Below are 17,167 nucleotides of genomic sequence, written 5' to 3' on the forward strand. Positions count from 1 at the left end.
AAGGCACATGCAGAACGCAGATATGCCCCAGCGCAACACGATCTCGAACGAAATGAAGTTCAATCTCGATGTGTTTGGTGCGCTGATGCTGGACTGGATTCGTGGACATGTAGACAGCACTGACATTGTCGCAGAAGATGATGGTAGCACTGGGCAGAGGTCGGTGAAGCTCCTGGAGAAGTTGGCGGAGCCAACTGGTTTCAGCGACGGCGTTAGCGACAGCTCGATACTCCGCTTCGGCGCTGGAGCGGGAGACTGTATGTTGTCGCTTGGACGACCACGAGATGAGGTTATCGCCAAGAAACACACAATAGCCGGAGGTGGAGCGACGAGTGTCCGGACAGCCCGCCCAGTCCGCATCCGTATAGGCGACGAGGCGATCCGTGGACGAAGGAGTGAGCTGCAGTCCATGGTAAAGCGTGCCCTTGACGTACCGAAGAACTCGCTTAACCAACAACAAGTGCTGATCACGTGGGTCGTGCATGTGGAGGCATATCTTCTGCACGGCATAAGCGATGTCTGGTCGAGTGAACGTCAAATACTGGAGGGCACCAGCAAGACTCCGGTACTCTGAAGGATCGGCGACAGGAGGGCCGGCCTCGGCGGCGAGCTTGGGCGATGTGTCCACAGGAGTCGACGCAGAGTGGCAGGAGCTCATGCCAGCACGCTCGAGTATCTCGAGAGCATACTGAGTCTGAGAGAGGAACAGCCCCTGAGAGTCACGTCGAACGACAAGGCCGAGGAAGTGATGAAGCTCGCCCAAGTCAGTCATGGCAAACTCGGCGCTGAGGGCGGTGATGAGTCGCTCGAGTAAGAGCGATGTAGACCCCGTGAGGATGATGTCGTCGACGTAGAGGAGCAAGTAAGCAGTGCCGAGTGTACCGTGGAGGATGAAGAGCGAGGTGTCAGACTTCGAGCAGGTGAAGCCGAGAGTGGTGATGAAGGTAGCAAAGCACAAAGCGGTGGTACCACGCACGAGGGGCTTGCTTCAAACCATAGAGAGCCCGGTTGAGGAGGCACACATGGTCAGGGCGAGCGGAGTCGACGAAGCCAGTGGGTTGGTGGCAAAAGACCACCTCGTCGAGATGCCCATGGAGGAAAGCGTTCTTGACATCGAGCTGGCGAATCTTCCAGTTGGAGGAGAGAGCGATGGAGAGGATAACCCGGATGGTAGCTGGTTTAACCACCGGGCTAAAGGTCTCGTCGAAGTCAATGCCGTGCTCCCGGGAGAAACCGCGCAGCACCCAGTGTGCTTTATAGCGATCGAGGCTACTGTCTCGTTTGAACTTGTGACGGAAGACCCACTTGCCAGAGACGACGTTGGCGGTGGCGGGAGGACGCACAAGATCCCACGTGTCGTTGGCGAGTAAGGTGCCGTACTCAGCAGTCATAGTAGCCAGCCAGTTCGGGTCTTTGAGAGCACCACGAATAGACTTAGGGATTGGTGAGGGAGCGACAACCAGAGCAGCGTGGAGGTTGAGGCGCGGGCGTGGACCGATGACCTTGCCAGCCTGACGACGGGTGAGCATCTGGCGGGCAGGTGGCGGGGACGGCGGCCAACGCGGTGTCGAAGGCGAGCTCGACTGAGGAGACGCGGAGCCAGAGGGCGTCAGCCCTGGCGTCGTTGGAGGACGCAGGCTCGTGGGCCGGCGTATGCTGGGCCGTGGAGGAGGTCGAGCGGCCCAAGGAGGCCGGCGCGTGGTCCGGCGAGGAGTGGCCCGAGAAGGTCGGCGCGTGGGCCGGCGTCCGGAGCGTCGAAGCATTAGGCGCAGGGGAGGCTGGGGGCGGTCCCACGGACCAGCGCGCCCCAGCAGACCGACGCACTCCAGCGTGGATGGGTGGCATGGGGATCGAGGCAGGTACGTCGATCGTGTCGTCATCCGAAGGCGATGAAGACTGCTGCAGGGTAGACACAGAAAAATTTGGGGAAAAAGGAAAACAAGTTTCGTCAAAGACCACATGGCGAGAAATAATGATGCGATGAGAGTCGAGATCCATGCAGCGGTAACCGCGATGATTAGAGGGGTAACCAAGAAACACACAGGCTGCCGAGCGAGGCGACAATTTGTGAGGCATGGTGGAGGAGAGGTTGGGATAGCATAGACATCCGAAGGTGCGAAGAAGAGTGTAATTAGGTGATTTAGAAAAAAAAGGGCGAAATAGGGACATGGCGCAGTGGATGCTTTGGTAGGTAATCTATTTAGGAGATACGTGGCTGCATGAAGAGCTCAACTGAAAATTTAGGAGGCATGCCCGTTGGATGGAAAGTGTGCGGACTATGTCGTTAATAGTGCGAATGATGCGTTCGGCTTTACCGTTTTGTGGGGAAGTGTAAGGACACGAGAAGCGCAGAAGAACCCCATATGTGGTGGAGAGGTCCTGAAGGGCGGGGTTGTCGAATTCACGTCCGTTATCGCACTGAATGGCTTGAAGGGAGAGAGAAAACTGTGTGGCGACATAAGCACGAAAGTTAGATAGAAGGGAAAAAACTTCAGATTTTTTACGAAGGGGATACGTCCACAAGTAATGAGTGAAATCAACTAAAATGACAAGATAGTATTTATAACCGGAAACACTCTCAATAGGTGAACTCCACAAATCACAATGGATTAATTCAAAAGGCCTAAGAGTACGAGTGGTAGAAGGTGAGAAAGCTAAACGGACATGACGACCAAGTTGACAAGCATGGCATAAACTAGAGCCCTGGTGCACTTTATTAATGGGGAGCGACGAGGACGACACGAGGCGCCGGAACGCGTCGGGTACAGGGCGGTGCCAAAGAGTGGAGTCGGCGGTGAGGGTGTGCGGCAAGGTGGTGACTGGATAGAGGTCCTCCGAGCTACTGCACCTGAGAATCACGGCCCCTGTCCTGAGGTCCTTCACAGAAAAACCCCAAGGGTCAAATTCAACAGAACACAAATTGTCAAGAGTAAACTGACGAACAGAAATTAGATTTTTGACTATGCGAGGAGTGACAAGAACATCATGAAGAGTGAGATGACGAGACGAGGTAAAAATAGAAGCATGGCCGGAGTGAGAGACAGGAATAGAGGAACAATCTCCGACCATGATATGTTTATGTGGAGGATTAGAAGATAGAGAGTTGAGACTACCGGCGTCCGAAGACATGTGAGCGGATGCTCCAGTGTCCATGACCCACTCCTGGGGAGCCTGCAAGCTCATGGTGTTGAAGTGGCTCACGAGGGCGGAGGGGTCCCATGTCGGTGTCGAGGGAGTGCCGTAGGCCTAGTAGCCGTCGTAGGTGAATGTCGCGGGCGCGTACGACGGAGCAGGCAACGCCATGTAGCCTTGGGCCGGGCGTGGTGGTAGGGCATGGGGGGCACGGACCAAGGAGACCGGCGCCGTGGCTAGGGCCGGCCATCGGGTGCATGTAGATGGCGCCGGTCCAGGGGTGCTGCAGGCTCGGGAAGGCAGGGGCGTGGCCTCCCTCGTGGTGCTTCTTCTTGCCCTTGTTGCGGCTGGAGCCGTTGCCAGGGACGCCGTAAGGGGCGCCCGGCATGAGGCTGCTGCGGTGGAGGAGCAGGGCCGCCGCGCGAGCCCCCAACGGGAGGGGCTGCGTAGAAGACCAATGGCGAGGATGAACTCGTGGTGGAGGGCTTGAGTTCCTGGAGAAGAAGCATGTTGCGGAATTGAAGAAAGGTGGGGATAGGCGTGAGGAGGGGCGTGAGGTTGCCGATGTCCTTGTAGTGGTCGTTGAGGCCCTTGATGGTGTTCCACACCAGGGCGTTGTCGGAGACCGGGGCGTTGACGTCGACGAGGGCGCCGGCGACCGTTTTCTGCTCGAGGCAGTAGGCGGTGACGCTCTTGTTCCCTTGCTCTATGTTGCGGAACTTCTAGCCGAGGTAGCCCGCGCGCACCTGGTGGTTGTCGCGGAAGAGGGCGGTGATGCCGCCAAGGACGGTGAAGGACGTGCTTCCCGCGGCCATGACCATGTCGGCGATGTCGGGCATGATGGAGCCGTACAGCCAGCGTAGGACGGTGGAGTCCATCCGCCGCCACTCCTCGTCGTCAGGAGGAGTAGTGGTAGAGAGGTGATCGGCGAGGGCGTATTGGGTGACGGCGATTTGGAGGAAGTTGCTCCACTTGGTGAAGTTCGAAGCCTTGAGGTCGAGAGTGACCGGGATGAGGCTCTTGACGTTCTGGACAGCGCTGGCTTGAGCCCATAGGGTGGCGTGAGGATGAGACTGGGCACCGTCGTCGGACATGGCTGCGGTGGAAGGGGAGGGAGAGGAGGCGCGGCGCACAACCTTAGGGCGGCGGCGGTAGTAGAGATAGACAGGCGGGGAAGATCGTTTGGCTGATACCATGAAAGAGAGAATAGAAAGAGAATGATTGCCCACAATCGTGGCTTTCCTGCTATCTCATATATATAGCCAGATGTACAAGATATACATGAAAAGAATCAACGCTAATCCTCTACCAAAATGACCCGATTATATGCAATATCTCGAACACTAAATATGGAAGAGGATAACAGAATATGGTAACCGAATATATCATTCGGTTTGGCTAACACAGAGCAACGGTTCTCACAGAAACAGAGGGGGTTCAAATTGAATCCTCAGCTCCAGCTGTGTGTGGGTGTGGCATCAATATTTCCCAGAAAAGAGAAAATGATAGCAGTACAGAAAGTGCAACCACGTCTTCCTCAGAATTCCCGTTTACAGATTCAGGGCAAAGAGGTTATCATACCACTAGATAGATATAATATATCCTCAAGCTATGCCAAACTTTTTCCCCTGTGCGACTCAGATGAGCAGTTTCAGACTACAATCTCAGCAACTTCGCTTCAGTAAAAGCATGCCATCATTCAGAAAAGCTTGGTGGAGTTATAAGCATTGCACAATCCGCACTGGAAGTGGAAGCGAAATACGCTAGGTGGTGTTCCATTGGAAAAATCAAAATGAGCACACCGAGACTATCTGCGTATGCATGCCTCCGTAAACAGCTTATTTAAATATCACATAGTTTTGGGATAATACAAGCTTAGAAACAGTACAAAGATGAGAACTAATAAAGTTTGGGCATGAAGAGATCGTCTGTGACCTAACCCAGCGTTCAACATCCACATGAGAAGGGATCGGCTAAATCCAAATCACTAACATGCACGGTATCTGAAACATTGTGGCTACAGGTACAGAAGAGAAACCTATGGCATTTTATCAAATTTCTTGTATGCATTCCTCGGTTATGTAACTATGTTCAACAATTTCAATTCCAACTGCTTCTGCACGGATGGCGACGGCGTCAAGAGGCGACAACTCCTGCCTCCTCTGCTCCTGAACCCCGGACAAGCCGTCGAGCCAAAGACGCACTCTCAAGCAGGCAGAGCAACGGTTCTCACAAAAAAGTAAACATTAGTAAACGCATATGCTTAAACTAGGTCAACATCTATACCACCCAGACGAACAGTTTAGGAATACAATCTCGGTAACTTTATAAAAGCATGCCATTATTCAGAAAAGCTTGGTCCTTCCCTGCATAATAGTATAAGCATTGTGTACAATCCGCACTGGAAATGAAATACATCGAGTGATATTCCATTGGAAAATCAAAATGAGCACATCAAGAAGATATCTTCTTGCGAACTCGCGCCTCCACAAACACCTTGTTTAAATATCATATTGTTATGGGATAATACAAGCTTACAAAAAGTACAAACATGATAACTAATATAATTTTGGCACATAAGGGGATCATCTGTTACCAAACCCAGTTTTATGTATCCACATGCCAAGGGGTCTGTTAAATCCAAATCACTAACACACAATACCTGAAACATTGTGCCAACACTCTTTTGTAAAAGTAAGCCGAGCACCTCTAGAAGTTCTCTTCTCCATCTGAAACTTTCTATGTTGTCCTGCAAAAAAGACTTCGTTGTAATCAGCACCTTGAACCTCAAGTCTGATCGACTCTAGCACCCTTGAGTTCAATACAAAGAATGTGGCGAAGTTAACTTGTGCCCGAACACCACGATAATATCCCAGTACTATCGTCTTCAAGCGGATATCAAGAGATCTGAAAAGATTGCGGTGTTTTCGACGCCAACAATTTGTTCCCCCTGATGTAGTATCCTGAAAAGGGACACAAACAAGAAAAATCAACCACCCAGAAGTCCAAGTAAAGACCCAATTAACAGTGAATATTAATACATTATGAACTACTCACTCTGTCCGGAAATAATTGACTCGGATTTGTCTAGATTCATATGTATCTAGACGCGTTTACATGCGAATCTAGACAAATTCAAGTCACTATTTCCGGACGGAGGGAATATTCATTAAAGAAGAATGATCACCTTCATATACAAATTCTCCAAGCATGGAAAGCATTCCATCAAGTCAATAACATTATCAAGATTAAAATGTGACATATGGATAGCTAAGATCTTGACAGCATGCACCACAGTTGTCAGATTACGAATGCCCAATACCTTCATAAGCATGGAACACGACATTAGGACAATAGGACATAAATAAGTTTAGATTATATGTAACTTCTCTGTACACAAAGATGCAGGTTAGACGAGGTAACAAGTACAAAGAACATAGCTACCTTCATAATTATGGATCCAAACATGGATATGGGGATCAAGTACGATTCAGAAATTCAGCTCAATGTCTCCAGTTTAGGCGCGGAGACGACTGATATCTGCATATCAATACGGAATTTAAGATGGAGCAAACTTTCAGGTGAACGGGCACCCTCAATGATGAGTTCTCCTGAGATAAAACAAGTGCCAATGCTTCGAAGAGCAGGGGAGCAGATCTGGAGACAACTGCCACCAAAACTGATAGTACCGAGCAGCAAGCACTCAAGGACAGGGCAGCAGGAGGTGATAATGCTTTGCAGTGAACCCTCCGAGACATCGACATCCACAACTGCAAGCTTCCTTAGCTGTGGAAAACGAAGCGTTTCGACCATCTCGTCCGGGAGAGAGCAGTTGGCGATGGTGGCCACGCGGAGAGTGGACGAGAACCGGAAGATGGACACCGGTGGCGATGGCAGTTGTCATGGGATTCGATAGCCATCTGGTCTGTAGATCTCGAGCTCCTGGAGATTGTCGAGGACGGGGGATCGGATCCAGTCGTCCAGGTCAGTGGCTAGGTACAAGCAGAGGCAGAGCCGGCGGACGTGGCCCTGGTGATCGGAGAGGATGGCGCCGGGGTAGACATCATCGGGGAGGAGACGGAGGTCGAGATTGAGAGGGGCGGTGTGCCAGAGGTGGCGCCACCGGGAGGCGAGGGCTTGGGTGCGGGCGCCCTCGTTTGTGGGGAGGAGGGAGATGATTTCTTCGAGCACAGCGTCGGGCAGGTGGCTGATGCGGTCCACCAATTCTTCCTCAGCTCCGGGCGGTGGCTCATGGCGGCCCTCCGTGGCCACGGGTGGTTTTGGCCTTTTGGGTCGGTGGACTCCGCGGCCACCGGCGACGGTGCTGCTTCGTGGAGCTCCGATGCCGCTAGTTTCAACTTGTTGGCACTAGGACCGGCTGGCTCCATTTCCGTGCCCAGCGGAGCGCCCCCGTCTAGGGTTTATGGTGGCGCAGGGAGGCAGGAGCTCCGACAGCCCGACTCCTCGCAAAGGAAAAAGTTAAAAAAGGATTAAAGGAAAAAAACACGAGAGAATCGACGAGATAACAATATGCAAAACCAAAGGTTCCAAAATACCATTGAAATAACCATTCATTTCAAAACACCACTCTAAACCAGTTTTTCATGTCAAACTATCTCTCAGTGAGTTGACTGGTAGTTAAACCGGTAAAATGATGCAAGTATTCTTGTTATTCCAATATTGCCTTTCTTCTTCTCTAAAAAGAAGAACAAAATACTCACTATCCCTCTCCTCAACTCCAGCCGTTCCCATCCAAGCTCCCAGCCATGGCGGCGGTGGCGTCCCCTTCCAATAATGCGCCCGTGAAGCTCCTACGCCGCCGCCCGTGAGGGACCCCAGCCGTCTCTCTCTGTCGTGGCTCCCATCCAATGCTGCCCCGGCCGTGCTGCTCTTGCCCCACCGCCCATGAGATCACAGTCGTGCCGCTCCGCCACGCTGACCGTCAACCCCCGCAGCTCTCGCACCGTGCTGCCCCGCCCCGCCTCGTCGTGGCTTCGCTCTGCTCCACCATGTAGTCAGGATCCCCTCTACCTCACTGGACGTCGGCTCCGGCGCCGTGAAGATTAAGGGTATATATGTCCATTTTAGTAGTTGCTAGGGGATATTAGTCTCAAGTGGTATTTTGGCATGAAAAGTTGAATTATAGTGGTATTTTGGAATGAGTAGTTATTTGAGTGGTATTTTGGAACCTTTAGTTTTGCATAGTGGTATCATGTCAATTCTCTCAAAAAACACTGCTCGTTGCTAGTTCCGTGTTTGCGAGCCCAAGTATAGGTCTGAACTAGGAGTATTTTCTTTTCTCTTTTCCGCCACTGGAGTACTGGACCGGCCTGCAGACTCCGATGCACTTTTTTGGGGGTCCTTTTATACGTTATTCGATTTCTTATTTTTTTCACTTTCCATTTTCGTTCTATTTTTTTGGTTATATTTATTTTCTATTTTAACTTTTTGTTTGTCATCTTTTGTAGAAAATACATCAACCCTTTTCTGACATGAAATGGATGGACATCATTCAAAAATTCATGAACATTTGTTTTGAAATACATGAATATTTGTTTTCAAATTCATGAACCTTTACGTATATAAAATAATGAATATTTCTTTTGTAATACATCAACATTTATTTTGAAATGAGTGAAAATTTACTCATTTGAAAATCATGATTTTTTTCTTCTAGAATTTCATGAACATCGTTTGGAAATACATAAAATTAGCTTCTGATACATGAAAAATAATTTTAGAATATATTCATGTAAAATAAAAAGGACATTTTGTAATACATGTACATTTTATTCAATATACATGGCAACGTAACAAAGAAAACCAAAAACAAAATAATGTAATTAAACAGTAAATTAAAGAAAACTGAAAATAAATTTGAGTCTGCATTTTACACATAAAATAGTTGTATGATGATGTGTTGTTGGTTGATGAAATGAACAAATTAACATAAAAACAACATGGAAGCTATTAGAGATGCCCTTAGAAGAGCATAGTATAATTCAACAATAGGTGCGGAGGATAGTATAATTCTGTCCGATAAAGGAGAGCTGAACTTTGTGTGTGTGTGCACACGCGCGCACCATTTTACTTGTTAGGATGTGTGATTGTTTGATCTCACAAACACCTATGTTTCTCAAAATACTCGAGGCATCTCAGTTCCACTTGGCAATGCAGCGGATTATCAGAGTCCCATTTGCCAAACCAGCTTCTACCCATTGTAATGCTTGGCTATTCTCTTAAAACATAAAATGCTCAAATGTAAATAATGTTTTGGCAATAGTAATGATAATAGAATTAAGTTTACAAATTCACCTCTTTCTATATTTACCAGATTATAATATAATTTGTCAAAATAACTACTAGCTTTTCTACAATAACTTTTTGGCATCATATTTATAAAATAAATAACGCTGTACAATTCAGTAACCAACAATTGATTGAGAGAATATATACAACCATGCACACCCACATAAACTGTATAATGATATATACATTCCATGGAATATTGGTAGAGAAGAACGAGGCGTGCATACTGATACATATAAACTTAACACATTGTTTTCTAGTTTCCACAACAAATTTACTACAAACTTAACACATTTTGCAGAGCAAACCAGTTCTTGCTTTCATTCTATCAGGACTATCTTGAAGTCGAACTAAGCTCAACAAGTGAGGCGTAGGCTCCATCCTTTATCCGCATGAGTTCCTCATGCCTTCCTTTCTCCACAATGGTCCCGTTCTTGAGGACGCTGATGATGTCAGCGCCTTTCACCGTCGAGAGGCGATGCGCCACCACGACGGTGGTCCGGCCAACCATCACCCGGTCCAATGCCTCCTGCACCACGCTCTCCGACTCAGCGTCCAGCGCGCTCGTTGCCTCGTCTAGCATCAGCACCCGGGGTCCCTTCACCACGGCCCTCGCGATCGCCACACGCTGTTTCTGCCCACCAGAAAGCTGGATCCCTCTCTCACCCACCACTGTGTCGTAGCCGTCAGGCAGCCCAGAGATGAACCGGTGTGCGTTTGCCGCTTCTGCGGCCGCGATTATCTCTTCTTCCAATGCTGACCCCTGCTTGCCATAGGCGATGTTGGTGCGGATGGTGTCGTTGAACAGCACCGGCTCCTGTGCCACGAGCCCGACCTGCAGCCGGAGCCAGCTGACCTTGAGGGTCTGAAGCTCCACGCCGTCAAGAAGGATCCTTCCTGAGTCCGGGTCGTAGAACCTCTCCAGCAGCCCGATCACTGTCGACTTCCCGCTTCCACTCTCTCCAACAAGCGCGGCAGTCTGCAAAGATATTAGATACATATTGCCAACCAGGTTAAAGTTCTGCACCGGCTGCCACCAATTTCTAAAGAACACTAATATAATGTAGTAGAAACTTTTTAGTTCAGATTTCAGATATAGAAATCAACCTTTCCAGAAGGAATGCTCAAGGACAGATCATTGAAGATCTGAACATTTGGACGTAGTGGGAACTTGAAGCACACATTCTGGAACTCAATGTCACCCCTAACAGCTGCAATGACCGCACCCTCCTCGCTGCTCGAATCAATCTTGGACTTACGGTCCAGAATTTCAAAGATAGAGATGGCCGATTCATTTGCCTTGGTGCTGTCTGCACCTAAAGCGCTTGTTCGTGAGATTCCACTCGCGGCCAAAAGTAACACGAAAAAGACCTGACAATCGATCAATGGACCAGCTTACCAAAACGATCAACATTATGAAAATATGAATGAGAATGTGTTCTCACCCTAAACACTTCAGGAAATGACGTTGTTCCTTGTTGAACAAACTTGGCACCAACGTAGAAGCAAAGAGCAAACGTGAAGTAGAACACCATGAACGAGAAGCCAAAGCCCAAGCCACCAACAACACCTTCCCTCATCCCTTGCCTTCTGGGAGCTTCACATTTCTTTTCGAAGGTATCGATCACCTTCTGCTCTGCACAAAATGAAGCTACAGTTCTGATACCTCCAACCGCGTCAGTTGCTACTTGGCTTGCTTCTTCGTATTTAAGCTGCATCACCAAAGAGTTGGATAACAAATGGTAGTATGGACTATCCTCGTGACTAGCTTATGACATATACCTTTGCATCTTTGTTGAGACCCTGCAGGAACTTCATTTGAGCATAGGTTTGGAAACCCACCAAAGGAATCACCACTGTGATGATCAATGCTAGCTTCCAGTTTGCAACCATAGCTATCGTGAAGCCTGTTATGATGGTTGATACAGTCTGGATATTAAGTGCTAAATTATCTCCAACTAGGCGCTTCACATTCAGGGCATCAGTCAATAGTCTCGCACCAATTGCTCCACTACAACAAAGTTGAAATTCGTACTATAAGTAAGCTCAGAAATACAGCGCTGCTGACAAGTATAACGAGCATAGCAGGCTAACTTTTCCAATAAATAAAAATAAATATAGTTAATTTTACTAATGGTAGAAATCGTAATCATGGTACTACCTAGCATAAATAAATGGTAATTACACATTTGAACTTTTCGCAAGACACCATTGCTTATAGGGGAAACTTGTTTAGTACTCTTAAATTTTCACGTTCTGCATTTTGTCAGAGTGCTTGGGAGCATCACCAGAATAAGAAAGTCATACTCATAAACTTGAAACTGAAAATTTCTGAGAAACATCATGGTGAGAGAAACTAAACACACACCTAGAGTGTTGAGGTATGTCAAACCAGTTGATCTCCTGGTGCATGACGCTTTGGAATGTCAGCGAGCGTATGCGCTCCACAAGCTTCCCACCTGCTGCTCCAAACAGGAAGAACTCTATTGGAATCACAACAAGTATGAAAGCTCCCAACACGACAAACATGCTTGCCCAGAACCTGGACTCCTTCAGTAGCTCTGCTGGTGGCTCATAGAACATCTTTATTGCACTTGAAATCAAGAGGCCATATACAGGAAAAATGACACCGTGCATTGCAGCAGTTATACAACCAAGAGCAAGAGTAAAAGCCTCTGGTTTGTTGAGATAGAAGAGTCGGCCAATTGGAGCTTTCTTCCAACCACTATACATTTTTTCCGTAGTCTCCTCTATGTCCTGATCATTACTGAATTCCATGGGATCAGATAGGTCAAGCGGGGAAGTGAAAGGACGCCTACCACTCCCAAAAGAAGAGGAACCTTTAGTCACAGGTGACATACTTTTGCTACCTACTTTTCTTTTCATGGACCTAGTAGAGCCCAAATCATCCGTTATTGTCATATCAGAGTCAATATTAGGGTCATCTGATCCCTGCTGAGTCCCTTGCAGATGAATCAGCTGAGAGTAAGCACCGGCAGATTTCTTCATAAGTTCTACGTGTGCACCTGCACGAAATTTAGACAAAGAAGCAAGTCATCTACCTAAGCTTGATGAAGTAGCTTCTCGGTCGAAAATGAGTAGTATCTGCCTAAGCTTGATGAAGTAAATAGCTATGACCCAACTAGTAAATAAAGTATCGCCTATTTGTTGGTTAGTGGTAAGGAAGAGCTCTTTTATAGCCTAATCAGACTAAAAGCATGTGTAAGTAACTTATGTACTCCTTGTAACATAACCACTACACCATGGGGCCTACACTAGTACTGTGTATCCGAACAAAATTAATGGTGGCATGCTATAAAAACCTATATTTTTTTATGGAGTATATGCAAACATATCCAGCACTAAAATTTCAGTTGATCTCTTCAGAGGCTTTCACATGGTATTGGTGTCTCACCATACCTTGTTCCACCAACTTCCCATGCTGTAGGACGGATATCACATCGGCATTCTTTACTGTGCTAAGTCGATGTGCAACAATGATTGTAGTCCTCTCTAACATTACTCTATTCAAAGCTTCTTGAACTACCCTCTCAGATCCCATATCCAATGCACTGGTTGCTTCATCAAGTAGTAAGATTCTAGGGTCTTTTACAATTGCTCTGGCAATTGCTATTCTTTGCTTCTGCCCTCCAGACAGTTGAATTCCGCGTTCCCCAACCATCGTTTCAAGGCCCTGCAATGTTTCAAGAGATATAGAAATCATGTTGTGATATATCAACCAAATTAACATATAGGCATCTCGTTGCATTGTACATTTGGCAATTTATCAATGAACTTTGCTGCATTCGCAAGCTCGACTGCACTCTTGGTCTCTTCAAGAGTTAGATCATCCTTCCCATACGCGATATTTTCCCGGATTGTACTTGAGAACAACACTGGTTCTTGGCTGACAAGACCAATTTTTCCTCTTATCCATCCAAGCTTCATCGTTCTAATGTTGATTCCATCAATCAAGACTTCCCCGGATCCCGGATCATAGAATCTCTCAACTAAACCAATCAAAGTCGACTTCCCACTGCCGCTCTCTCCAACTACTGCCATTGTTGTGCCACTTGGTATTTGCAACGAGAATCCATCAAATACCAAATGTTCAGGCCTTGTAGGATAGCTGAAGAACACATCCTTCACTTCAACATCACCCTTGATGTCTTCCAATATGATACCTGTGGTATCACATACATCAATTATTGGCTGTCTTTCAATTGTCCTGAACATTCTATATGCAGCTCCTTGACCTTCTGCAAAAGCTGTTATAGCTGGTGTTGCCTGCCCTAAAGACCTGCAGAACAGATGTAACTCAAATCAGAATCCACAAGATTAGGGGAATAGAGATGTAAAGAACATATTTGACTTATTATTGAATTTATATTTGTCTGAAAACTTTAGCTGCTACAGCAAATGTTGACGTGGAAGACTGGAAGTGCTAACTGAACATTGCATTTTAACAAATGAGAGGCACCGAGAGGCACATAACAACATAGAGAAATAGCTCATTAATAATCACTTTTATCATGCACATGAATTGATCGATTTAAAGCCCGGCCTAATTGCCAATTTTTTCTTTTAAAAAACATCAATTTTGTCTAAATTATGATTTATTATATTCTCTGTTCTTCCAGTTACAAAAATAAATAAATATAGACGACCTTCAGAGCCTCAAATCAAATATAACTCCTGTCAACTATCCAAAGAAAAAAGGATTCAAACTTCATCTTACAATGCTCCCAACATCCTGATAAGCACCCACCCACCTATAATGTACACCTTCCACTTACATTTTTGTAGCAATTTTAAATTGCATATAGGCATAGATAAATTATTACTAATTCAAGAATATTGCAGTGACAAGAATTAATGTGGGAACTTACATTGCACCGATCATGACAGACATTAGAACATTAATAACTAAGCCACCATTGTATCCTCGCTCGACTATCAATCTTGATCCATACCAAACTGCCAACCCAAAGCTACAAAACAAGATTGCCATTATGGAACCCAATCCAAGCCCATGAACAACACCTTCATGTAGAGCAGATTCACGTGCTTTCCTTAGGAACTTATTATACATTGTTATAGCTTGCTTCTCTCCATTGAATGAAACGACCTTCAAAGCATATGAAGATTAAGAAGAACCTGATTAACTTACTAGGTCATAGTAATAGGAAATAGCCACTTACAAAAAATTAAAGGGGCTATTGGTTTGGGCACATGGAATCCAAGCCAAGCATGGGCTTTCATATTCACATGAAAAACAATCCAAACCAAGCCAAATTGATTGACTGACCAGGTTTTGGCCAACTTTAGCTCCAAAATTGAACTAGAGAGCCAAACTTTGCCAAACTTTTAGCAACAAACCTATGTGGGACAAAATTTGGTCAAAGTTGCAAAAGTTTTGTAAGGAAAACGTTGGCTCTCATGGGCATAAAACCAAAGTAGCCCCTAAGTATTTAATAGAACTCACCGTTCTAATGGTCCCAATAGTTTGTTCAACAATATTTCCAGCATCGCCATATTTTGCTTGTGTGCGGGTGGAGAGTCTTGTCAACAACCTAGACACAATAGCGCCAGCCACAGCTATTGGAGGAATGCTTGAGAGCAAAACAAGGGCCAAGAGCCATCCTCTCACAAATGCAATAACAAAGCCTCCAAAGAAACTGGAAAAGAGTTCTATGCACTTGCCAACCTAAGAGAGAATATGTGCAGAGCAAATTGTTAATGGAATATAGTGTAGTAGCTTTTTTATGCGATGCTTATACATTTACACAGAAAAGAGTACATATTTCTTTATTTTTAGCAAGGTTAATGTGCTAAACTTTGCAACCTCTGATAGCCAGTTTTGAAGTACATGTTCCGTAATGACTAATGTAATCTTCATCAATGTCAGGAAAACATACAATATTTGATATATTGGTTGAGATCTGCAATATCTAAGACTGTTGAGATCTGCCATTTTGCATGTTATAATCTTAGCCATAATGGTTGAAGTGATTATAGCATCTGGAACGTTGTTTTGTCTATTCAATGTTTACTTATTTTACTCCCGAACAGGCTACCTTTTCTCCAATAGAATCTTGAATGAGAAATGTATCTCCTGACATCCTCTCAACCACTTGTCCCGTGCTCATTTCCTTGTCAAAAAACTCAATGTCCTGTCTCAGAATAGCCTTGAGATACAGAGCCCTGATTCGTGCTGCCTGCCTTTCTCCAGTAATTGTCCAACATGATACCTCTATCAGGACATTGAACAAGTAAATAAAGGAAGGATTATTTGTGGTATCTAGGCAACAGCACTGCAACATTAGTACAGATTTTTTTTTCTACATTTTGCGAAATTTGTAAAAAAAAATGATAGAGCATGTCCAAAAACAGATATGAAGGTATCCATTGCATAAGAAAACCACTTACGAAGTGCTGAGGCTAGTCCAGCTCCGATGCCAAGATAGATAAAGTTCATGATCACCTGAAATTATAAAATGCTAGATGAGAAACAATAAAAAAAAGAGTGAGAGAAGAACACTTCCGCTGCTAAAAAGTGACAAAATGCTTGATTCGTGTCAAAGAATTGGAGGAAAAGGCTGAGTCCGTAGGCATCGGCCAAGCAAGTCCGCAAACTGTCAACTTGTTTGCAGTGCACGAATAATGCATGGTTTCATCTTGGCATCGCATATGCCATGGAAACCCTCCGGCACGGAAGATCGCAAAATTACACTAACAAAAGAGCATCCAGTGCTAGGAGATCTGATTAGGGAGTACTAGTAGGCGATACCATATGGACTGCTCGAATCATTCCGCAGGGGCAGGCTGCCGGAGCATAGTTGCCGGCTCGCCGTCGCTAGCCGCCGGCCAGCCATGGGCAGGCCGCAGGCGGTGGCCAGGCCAGGAGACCGGGGAAGACATACTACCTGGTTAGGATTCACCCTGGCCCAAACCCAAACCAACGTGATGGGCCCAATTCCATTTGCTGAGCCCAGAAACGCGACGTTTGGGCCCGCATCGCGTTTTGCCACCCAAAAACAAACAAGAAGAAAGAAGAACACACAGACGCACCTTGGTGACGTTCTTCTGCAACACTTCCGGCGAGGAGGCGGCGGAACCGAATGCATGGATGACGTCGCCGAAGATGAAGGTCATCAACGGCTGCGCCATGCCGTTGCCCACCGCCGCCGCCGCACCCACCGCCATCAGCGCCGCGTCCGTCCTGTCCGCGAACGCGAACATCCGATGCATAGGTACGCGCGCCGCCGCCGTGGCCGCGGGCCTCTCGTTGTCATGGATTCCTTCTCCTCCATTGACGCTCCTTTCCCTCCCTCCCATAACCAAGTACTGTACTGCGTATGTTCTGGCCTTCTAGGGTTCTTGATTAGAGCTAGCTGAGGTGAATTATTTGAGTAAATTTCCTCATTTGCTTGCCAGTTTACCAGGGCTTGGGAGGTCACAAGCTTTGGGCACCAAGTGAAAAATAAGTCAGGCTACCGTTAGTATATATTATCATGCGGGCGAGGCGATGTTGTCCAGCGTATAGAAAAAAGAAGGGCTTGCGAGGTCACAAGCTTGGGCATGAAGGTAAAAATGAAGTCAAGACTCTACCGTTATAGTCAGAGGCAATCAATTAAGATAATCACTTGTTCTCTAAACTAATTTAAGATGATCACCGGTCGGGTTCATTGGCGGGCAACAACCCCACAATGCTATTCCAAAGCCG

The 17,167-nt window shown here is 46.6% G+C and overlaps 1 protein-coding gene and 1 pseudogene across 4 annotated transcripts; both read right to left on the minus strand.

Moving 5' to 3' along the window:
• Positions 1 to 4,948: 4,948 nt before the first annotated feature.
• On the minus strand, positions 4,949 to 7,703 carry LOC104583126 (annotated as a pseudogene).
• Positions 7,704 to 9,551: 1,848 nt separating this feature from the next.
• Positions 9,552 to 16,895, minus strand: LOC100835625 (ABC transporter B family member 11). Of its 4 annotated transcripts, none has more exons than XM_024459489.1 (12): positions 16,513 to 16,893; positions 15,871 to 15,925; positions 15,519 to 15,694; positions 14,927 to 15,148; positions 14,331 to 14,569; positions 13,216 to 13,741; positions 12,862 to 13,135; positions 11,810 to 12,467; positions 11,224 to 11,452; positions 10,887 to 11,153; positions 10,549 to 10,812; positions 9,552 to 10,420 (listed from the first exon to the last, which is right to left on the minus strand). In XM_024459489.1, exons 1-12 carry the CDS (start codon positions 16,777 to 16,779, stop codon positions 9,776 to 9,778), a joined length of 3,822 nt encoding a protein of 1,273 aa, XP_024315257.1. In that variant the 5' UTR covers positions 16,780 to 16,893; the 3' UTR covers positions 9,552 to 9,775. The 4 variants fall into 4 exon arrangements, with proteins under 4 accessions (XP_024315257.1, XP_010231181.1, XP_010231182.1 ...); XM_010232879.3 differs by lacking the exon at positions 16,513 to 16,893 and adding an exon at positions 16,232 to 16,376; XM_024459490.1 differs by having other exon boundaries at positions 10,278 to 10,420; positions 10,549 to 10,757; positions 16,513 to 16,895.
• Positions 16,896 to 17,167: the final 272 nt, after the last annotated feature.

This window comes from Brachypodium distachyon, chromosome 2 (genome assembly GCF_000005505.3).
Source record: "Brachypodium distachyon strain Bd21 chromosome 2, Brachypodium_distachyon_v3.0, whole genome shotgun sequence".
Classification (NCBI taxonomy): Eukaryota; Viridiplantae; Streptophyta; class Magnoliopsida; order Poales; family Poaceae; genus Brachypodium; species Brachypodium distachyon.